An 8,739-nucleotide genomic window follows, 5' to 3' on the forward strand; every position below is an offset into this window, starting at 1 on the left:
TTTTTCCAAATAACAAGTGCCATTTGCCAAAAAAAAATAAAAAATGTCTTAGTCAACCTGTGAGACGATCGGCCAGACATCCGGATAGACCAAAATCGCTCTTGTCAAAATTTAAAAACTCACTGTGCTGCCAAATAGGTTTTCAAATGAGTTTTGAAATGTGACTTAGAATCAATTTTGAAAAGCTTAAATCAAATAATGTGTTGAAAATAACTCTGGAATTAAGATTCCAGAACTATACCAAACACAATCTATATATCTCAAATGAAGAGTGTAAATATATAAATATGTTGTATAAGTAGAATTTTTGAAAGTCAAAAGGTAAAGATTAATAGTAGTTACTAAAAATAAGCAAATCTCAAACCACCCAAACCACCCTAATACTGTGTTTAGTTAGGAGATTAGGAAAGCGTTTTGAAAAGGAAAAGAAAAAAAAAAGTATGTAAAATTATATGAAATGTAAATATATTTTAGTAACTTTTTGGCTTTTGGAAACATGCTATTTTAGTAACTTTTTGATTTTTTGACTAAAATATGAGGTAAAAAAAACTAGTATTTGGAATGACTTTTTAATTCTTTTACGTAAAGATATACAAAAAATAGAGAGAAAAGAAATTTTTTGACTTTTTAATATAAATTATAGATTTTTTGATTTTTTAAATAACTTTTTAACTTTTGAGCTAAAATTATAACATGCCAAACAAGGCATAAATGTTGGTGTTGAATGACCAAGTTAGAGCATCCTAATAGAACCCTTATATCCCTTCCTTACCTATTTTAGGCCCCGTTTGTTTGGAGAGTTAGATAGGGGGATTGAGATTGGTAGTGAGGTGGACCCACTAACATTGTATTTGTTTTGAGAGATGGGGAGGAGATTGATAGTGAACTCTAGATTATAAATCCCTTTGGGAAGGTGATTCGGATGAGTCTCCAAGACTTAATATTAGAAAAATAGTCCGTCGAACTAGAAGTTATTTTTTATTTTATTTTATTTTTTACATGTTGGGTATTTTTTTTGAACATTAATGTTTAATTTTTTGTATTTTTTGTTAAGTAAAAATCATTATTTTATTTGTTTTATTTTTTCTAGAATTTTTTTTGAATTTTTTTTTACATGTTGGGCATTTTTTTAAAACATAAATTTATTTGTTTTATTATTTTATATAAAAATAATTTAACAATCTCTATACTAACAACTATTATCAAAACAAACACAATTTTACTTAATTCTCTCACTATCAATCTCCTCACTAACAATCCATTCACTATTAATCCACTCCATTCTACCTTTGAAAACAAACGAGGCCTTAAGAGGTTTGATGGCCCCTATACACTTCTAGCAGCTCCCTTAAACACTCTTCTAAAATAAGAATTGCTATAGTGCCTTCCTATTTGTAAGGGGTCACTGTAGCACCCTTATATATATATATATATATATATATTTTGCTTTGCTTTGCTTTGCTTAGGGACCTAGTATACATTTATGATTTTTATTTTTTAAAAATTTATAATAAAAAATTATATTTTAATAGAATAGAGAAAAAAAATATAGAATTTGTTAATAGAATAGAGAAAGAATATGGAGTCTATTAGGGAAGTAGATGAAAAAATAATTCCTAAAACAACAATAATTCATACCACTAAAAAAAAGACCACTAATAACACTAATGCATTAAAAATACCAAAAAAAAAAAAACCAAGCCCATTACCATATCATTAGTGACGTTATTAAAACACCACTTTAATACTCTCAAATATTTTTCCTCCCAAAATAGGGCGTAAATTTTTTAATAATATTTTAAAATAAATATAAGTAATCTGGTAGGATGCTCTTACCTTATACAGAATATGCGGATCCTCAAATATTCAAAACCAGTATCTTAATTTCGTTTCCCGCCCTCAACTGCTCTTCTTTTTGTCCTTCAAATCAAACTCCTTCAAACCAAAACCCTCTCTCTTCTGATCCAAATTCTCCTCCAATCTACAACATCAAAAAATCTTCAACCTTTACACATTCACACACACATCTATACATATACATAAATGTCGACGTCGTCAGCTCGCCGGATCAAAGACTCCGGCGGCGGCGGAGGAGGAGGGAAGGTCACGGGGGCGAAACCCTCCAAAACCCTAACCCCAGTTTTTGGAAAAGGCGGAGAGACTCTCAAGAAATCCACCGGAAAAGAAAACCCTAGACCCATTTCAACGGGTCGAGCTTCGGTGGCCGCGATGTCTCAGAAGCCTGTGATTCGGTCAATTCCACGGATCGAAAAGCCCTCAGCGAGTGCGGCCGGTGAAAGAGATTCAGGGTTTCGATCGTCTTCGTCGTCAGTGCCGAGAGGTAGGAGTTCTAGTCCGTCTGAATTTAATCGGGGTTTTTCAGATTTTCGCAATGGGAGGGTTTCTAGGGTTTCTTCTGGGGGTGAATTTCAGCGATCTGTGTCGAATGGTAGGAAGAGTGTGAGTGGGGTTAGGGTTTCTGAGAGAATTCAGCAAAAGACTGGAACTTTGAAGGATTTGAATACAAAATCAAGTGAAGGAAGTGAGAATAGTAGTAGGGTTTTGAAGGGGTGCAAAAGTTCAGTGAATGCTGAGGTGGGTATGGAGAGAAGCAGTGAAAAACTTAAGCAATGTGAATCAAAGTATAAAGCAAGTGCAGAAACTAGGGCTAGGGTTAGGGTTTCAGATGAATTTAAAGATGTTAATTTAAACTCAAGTTCATCAAAATCACGCGCAGATAGTCGTGTTTCTAAGTCTAATTTAGATTCCAATGTTAAAGTTAATTATTTTAGGGTTTATGGGCAATCAAAGGGGAGATCTTGTGTTGATCCGAAACCAATTGTAGTTGAGAAGAGTGTGAATTGTATTGATTCGGGTGTGAAAGAATTGGGCCGAAGATCTCTGAGTAGTTCAAGAAGAGGTTCAGAGGGCTTGAAACAGAAGGGTTTACCTGAAGAAGGTATGGGTGGTGGGAGTATCAATAAATATCCAAGCAAGCTTCATGAAAAGATTTCATTTTTGGAAGGGAAGGTTAAGAGGATTGCATCTGACATTAAGAGGACAAAGGAGATGTTGGATATGAATAACCCAGATGTGTCAAAAGTGATAATTTCAGATATTCATGAAAAGATTTCAGGGATTGAGAAGGCAATTGGACATGTTGTTGATGGAGCTGATGGGAAGATGGTTGTACCCAAAGCAACTGGAAATGGTGATCTACTGAGTAGAACTTCGGATAAGAATCAAAACAAGGTAGTGGATCATGTGAAAAGTTCTGTAAAAGGCTTGAATACCGAAGAGCTAGAGGCTAGACCTTTTCCTCATCATAGGTTACTTAGAGACCGAACATCATTGAAAGTGTCATCAGGAAGCAATCAAAATCAGCAGGCTGGTATAGTGGAATCTAGCTGTGAATTGAAACCCAAAGAGAAGGTTTTGAGCCCCATTGATGATAACCCCATTGCATTGGAGTTCTTGGCCTCCCTGGGCAAGGAGCAATCTAAGGTTACAAGAAGGGGTGAAAATGTTAGTTCGGAGATCTCTGAAGTTCAAGAAACAGAAAGTACTGTGACTTCAGGAGCACAAGACTCTTCAAACATGGCCAGTGTAGAAGGGCATGTTGTGATGATTCCCACGACAAATGAAACACTTGATGAGTTTGATGATAAGGAGAATAGACTGGAAATGATTATTGAAGAGGAGACTGAGGATAGTTTCATTTATCAGTTAAATGAAATTGGCTGTAAGACCTCAACTGGAGGATGGTTTGTATCTGAGGGTGAAGCTGTTCTTCTTGCTCACGATGATGGTTCTTGTTCCTTTTATGATATTGCCAACTGTGAGGTACAGAAGCTTGTTTCCTATTACTCTTATATGATTACTAATGTAGTCTTCAGTTTGCTTTTACTTCCCTCAATGTTATTTTGTAGCACATTAAAACAGAACTATATATTAAGTGGGTGTTTGGGAAGTTGCTATTTTAGCAGGCTACTTTAGTTTTTGATTATTTTAATAGGCTAAAATTTTTATGTCTGGGAAGATGATTGGATTATTTTGTAATTGGATGTGATGTTTGTGAGAGAAAAAGTAAATGAGTATGGGTTTGATGTAACATTTTGTCTTATTAGCTATTTTAACATATTTTGTCTGTTTGTAGATTTTAGCCAAAAAAAAGCTAAAATTTAACTTGCCAAACACCCCCTAAATACTCTTAGATGAAGTCTATGCACAGTATATTCTGCTGCACACTTCATAATTTTAAGAATCTTAGGATTTGATTTAGATTGTTTGTTGAGTTATATGAATTCTTGATTTGATGCTTTACTTTCGATCTTCCATGTACGTCTTTGAATACAAGAAACAAAAAACGAAAAAATGTATGTCTTTGATCTATTTGTTTGCATCATACATGTTTCTATCCTATAAGAATGACAACATATTTGTAATGTCTTCCAAACAGAAGATGATTGGATTTTTTTGTAATTGAATGTGATGTTTGTGAGAAAAAAAGTAAATGATTATAGGTTTGATGTAACATTTTGTCTTATTAGCTATTTTAACATATTTTGTCTGTTTGTAGATTTTAGCCAAAAAAAAAAGCTAAAATTTAACTTTGCCAAACACCCCCTAAATATTCTCAAATGAAGTCTATGCACAGAATATTCTGCTGCACACGTCATAATTTTAAGAATCTTAGGATTTGATTTAGATTGTTTGTTGAGTTATATGAATTCTTGATTTGATGCTTTACTTTCGATCTTCCATGTACATCTTTGAATACAAAAAACAAAAAAATGTATGTCTTTGATCTATTTGTTTGCATCATACATGTTTCTATCCTATAAGAATGACAACATATTTGTAATGTCTTCCAAAAATAGTTATTTATTTATTTAAAAAAAAAAAAAATTATTTTACCGATGGTACATCATCATGTCAGGAGAAAGCTGAATACAAGTCCCCTGTTGAAGTCTCACCTAATGTATGGAGAGATTGTTGGATAATTCGCGCCGCTGGTGCAGACGGTTGTTCGGGAAGGTATGTTGTGGCTGCCTCTGCTGGCAATACATTGGATTCTGGATTTTGCTCGTGGGATTTCTACACTAAAGAAGTGCAAGCTTTTCAAATTGAGGATGTGGCTATTAATTCAAGAACTGCACTTGCTCCACTACCCAATAACACCATACATAGAAGAAATACTCTATCTATTGCCCCAGAAAACCGACAATGGTGGTATAAACCCTGTGGACCACTTATTGTCTCAACGGCCAGCTGTCAGAAGGCTGTTAGAATCTATGATATCCGTGATGGAGAGCAGATCATGAAATGGGAGGTGCAAAAGCCTGTACTGGCAATGGATTATTCAAGTCCTTTGCAATGGAGAAACAGAGAAAAAGTGGTTGTAGCAGAGGCAGAAACTATTTCTGTATGGGACGTTAGCTCTCTCAATCCTCAAGCACTACATTCTGTTTCTTCAACTGGCCGAAAAGTGTCAGCGCTTCATGTGAATAACACTGATGCTGAATTGGGTGGAGGAGTAAGGCAAAGGTGAAACTTCTATTTGTTGCTTGTGTTAGATGATCTGTTTTCCTATATTCTTTTTCTTTTTGTTGCTTCACTTGTCTATTTCATTTGTTTTAACGTAGCCCAAGAAGCAATGTCGGGGACACTGTGCGTCCATGTGCCCAACATGCAATGTGGTGTATCAATTTTTTTAATTATTATTTTTTGTATGACATGTTGGGGACACTTCATGGACACACATGTCCTGTGTTTGGACATTCCCCATGACACTTTGTAGGCTTGTTTTTTTTTGTAATTTTAGAAAGATGATTTGGGGTTAAAAGTAAAATATATGTGGGATTAAAAAGGAAAAAGTAAAAATAAAAATATTCCTACATATGCATTGATGCCTTTCATATCTATGTATCTTAAATTTTTATTCATATGTATAGTAACTAAAAATATACATTTTTGTATTCCCGTTGTCTCCATGTCCTAATTTTTTGAGAATTGTTTCATGTCTGTCTCCGTGTCCATGCCTCTTAGAACATAGCTTTGTCAATTTCTTTATTCAGTTAGGAGATTGATAGCTTTTGCATGATCAATGAGGTAGCAGACAATTTTTTTATTTTTATTTAAATTATATAACGTGTCTTATCATTTTACACTTCTTATCATTGCTTTTCTTGCTTTCTTTAATTTTTGTTGTCATAGAAATACCAGAATTCATTGGTAACCTAGTAGTCAATATTTTATTGTTGTAAAAAATGGCAACATATGAGAAAGCTGTCAGTGTCAAAGTCAATGCTCTCTCACCAGTCCTAATCCTTTAAATTCTTGCAATCCAGAGTAAGTTCATCTGATGCAGAAGGAAATGATGGAGTTTTCTGCACCCCAGATTCCATTAATATATTAGATTTCCGCCACCCATCAGGCGTAGGGCTCAAGATATCCAAACTTGGTGTCAACGTGCAATCTATTTTCTCTCGTGGAGATTCTGTTTTTCTTGGCTGCACTAATGCCAGGTCAGCAGGAAAAAGTCAGCCTTGCTCTCAGATACAACAGTTTTCACTGCGCAAACAGAGGCTTTTCAGCACTTACTCTCTGCCAGAATCAAATGCTCACTCCTATTACACAGCCTTAACACAAGTTTGGGGAAACTCAAACTTTGTCATGGGAGTTTGTGGACTTGGGCTGTTTGTTTTTGATGCCCTGAAGGATGATGAATTGCAGCCTTTCTCCATTGATTACGGTAACATGCAGAAATTTAAAGAAATTATTGGACCAGATGACTTGTATTCCCCTTCTTTTGATTACTTGGCATCCCGTGTTCTCCTCATATCAAGAGATCGCCCGTCTTTGTGGAGGTACTTGTCATAACTGTGATCTATGCTTGAAGTCGTATTTAACATATTTTGTTGAAAACAGAGAACCATCAGAGCATAGTAAATGCTGCTGTTTATGCGCTGTGCATTCTGCGTCAAACATTAGAATAATTTTGCTATTTATTCTAGTAGAACTCTTTCTTATGTAAAAAAGTAGGGATGTGCATTATGTTTACCATTCTTATATCTTGCTTTTGAGGATGTGAGTAATTGAAGGCAGTTTTGAGTTTACCAGTAATTGATATAAGGACACTAGGTTTTCATTTGAAACCCATTGCAGTTGTGATGAGAACCCATTTGATATTAACACTGGATAGGAGTAAAACATATATAAGTCTGACAGTTTTTCTTGTACGAGTAAGCATAAGAATATGTTATGCAAAGCTGTTATGTGATTGCAAAAGCACCTGTTTGTTCGTTCTTGAAAGAGTTTCTTTGTGTGATTACCTTTGTTTTAGAATTTTAGAACTAAAGATTTGATTGTCTGCTACATTCAAATTTGATGAAGTTAAATTTCAACAGAAGACAACATTTATGGGTCCGACTAGGTGAGTTGTAGGACACACATGCTCAGTCAAAATAAAAAAAATTGCGACTGTTGAAATTTCCTTTGTATAATTTGTTTTTGGGACTGGCGTAGCTCACCTCTTTTCTCATCTTGTGACTGCTGTAATATTACTCTTTTTAAAGGAACCAAGATTCATTTTCCAAGTACTATGATTAAGGATAAGCAAATTATAGCTCCTAAATGTTGTGTATGAACAATTTTTAATCTGTTTTAATATATTGTTAATCATTGTAGTATTTTATAATTTTCCTGCTAAAATGTTGCTATTGCTATTGCCAAGCCTAATTGCGAAACACGATTTTTTCAATAACAGTTCCGAATGGAAGAGTAAGTTACATTATTTATTTGTTTATTGAGGAAACATATATAATTTTCAATTGTAGACCATTACAAATTTTCAATTATCTTCCCTCAAGCCTAAACCTCTCTGGTGCTAGATCATATTTCTCAATTTGGGTCATTGAGTGATTGATTCCACTAGAAACCGTGTTCAAGGAAAGATCCTAGATAGATCTTTGAAGAACCTCAAGAGTGTTGAACTTGCTTTTCCATTGGTTTTTGTCAATTTCACTGGCCTTATTGTGCTTGATTTGTCTCACAATTGCTTTGTTGGTCTCTGAGAGATTCCTACTGGTATTTTTGAAACAGGGTCTTATTTTGAAGAAGATTTTTTTTTTTCAAAAAAATAAAAATAAAAAAATCTCTGAAGGAATGTTTTAAAACAGGACCAAAACAGTGTTATTTTGCTCACGACAACGCTGTGCACAGCAGCCACTCCGAATCAGGGAGAAAAACTAAAGGCTATTAAATTGCAAGTTGGAATTTTTTTTTTTTTAAAACTGATTTTACTTTATATGAAATTGTTAGGTTAATGTATGGACATCATTGTTTGAACAGCATGTTGTCAATTTGTCTGACAGATTATTGCATGTTTTTGCAAAAAAAATTGAAGGATTTTTGCATGTCTATCCCATTTGGCTTTTGATTTTTTTTTTTTTTTTTTTTTTTTCGAGAAATAGCGATAGGGAACATTGTTTGGTAATTCATGACATTTGGGAGTTTAGGCCATGCATGAACAATGGGACCTTAACTGAATTGCGTGTAATGTAACCATAATCTTCTTGAAATATCACAAAAATATTATGATTCAATTATTACAAAATGAGACTTAGGGGTTGTTTGGGGTGTCTTAAATAAGTGCACTTTTTGTTTTTTTAAACTAAAAAGTTGAAGTTGAAAATATGAATGTTTGGGTTAACTTTTTGACTTTTTATAAAAAAATGT

At 34.2% G+C, this 8,739-nt stretch overlaps 1 protein-coding gene across 1 annotated transcript; it reads left to right on the plus strand.

Moving 5' to 3' along the window:
• The first annotated feature begins 1,706 nt into the window (after positions 1 to 1,706).
• Positions 1,707 to 7,329, plus strand: LOC114269015 (KIN14B-interacting protein At4g14310). Its single transcript, XM_028210264.2, has 3 exons — positions 1,707 to 3,843; positions 4,940 to 5,547; positions 6,351 to 7,329. The coding sequence occupies exons 1-3, from the start codon at positions 2,044 to 2,046 to the stop codon at positions 6,880 to 6,882; spliced, it is 2,940 nt and encodes a 979-aa protein (XP_028066065.2). The 5' UTR covers positions 1,707 to 2,043; the 3' UTR covers positions 6,883 to 7,329.
• The last annotated feature ends 1,410 nt before the right edge of the window (positions 7,330 to 8,739 follow it).

The sequence above is a fragment of the Camellia sinensis genome, chromosome 7 (genome assembly GCF_055761805.1).
Source record: "Camellia sinensis isolate YWXY chromosome 7, ASM5576180v1, whole genome shotgun sequence".
NCBI classification, from domain to species: Eukaryota; Viridiplantae; Streptophyta; class Magnoliopsida; order Ericales; family Theaceae; genus Camellia; species Camellia sinensis.

What these genes read in the sequence shown, in the direction of transcription:
- LOC114269015 (XM_028210264.2), top strand. Translation starts at nt 2,044, where the DNA reads ATGTCGACGTCGTCAGCTCGCCGGATCAAAGACTCCGGCGGCGGCGGA. An exon ending in ATGATATTGCCAACTGTGAG is followed by an intron (nt 3,844 to 4,939) that starts GTACAGAAGCTT and finishes TCATCATGTCAG; the next exon opens with GAGAAAGCTGAATACAAGTC. An exon ending in GGTGGAGGAGTAAGGCAAAG is followed by an intron (nt 5,548 to 6,350) that starts GTGAAACTTCTA and finishes CTTGCAATCCAG; the next exon opens with AGTAAGTTCATCTGATGCAG.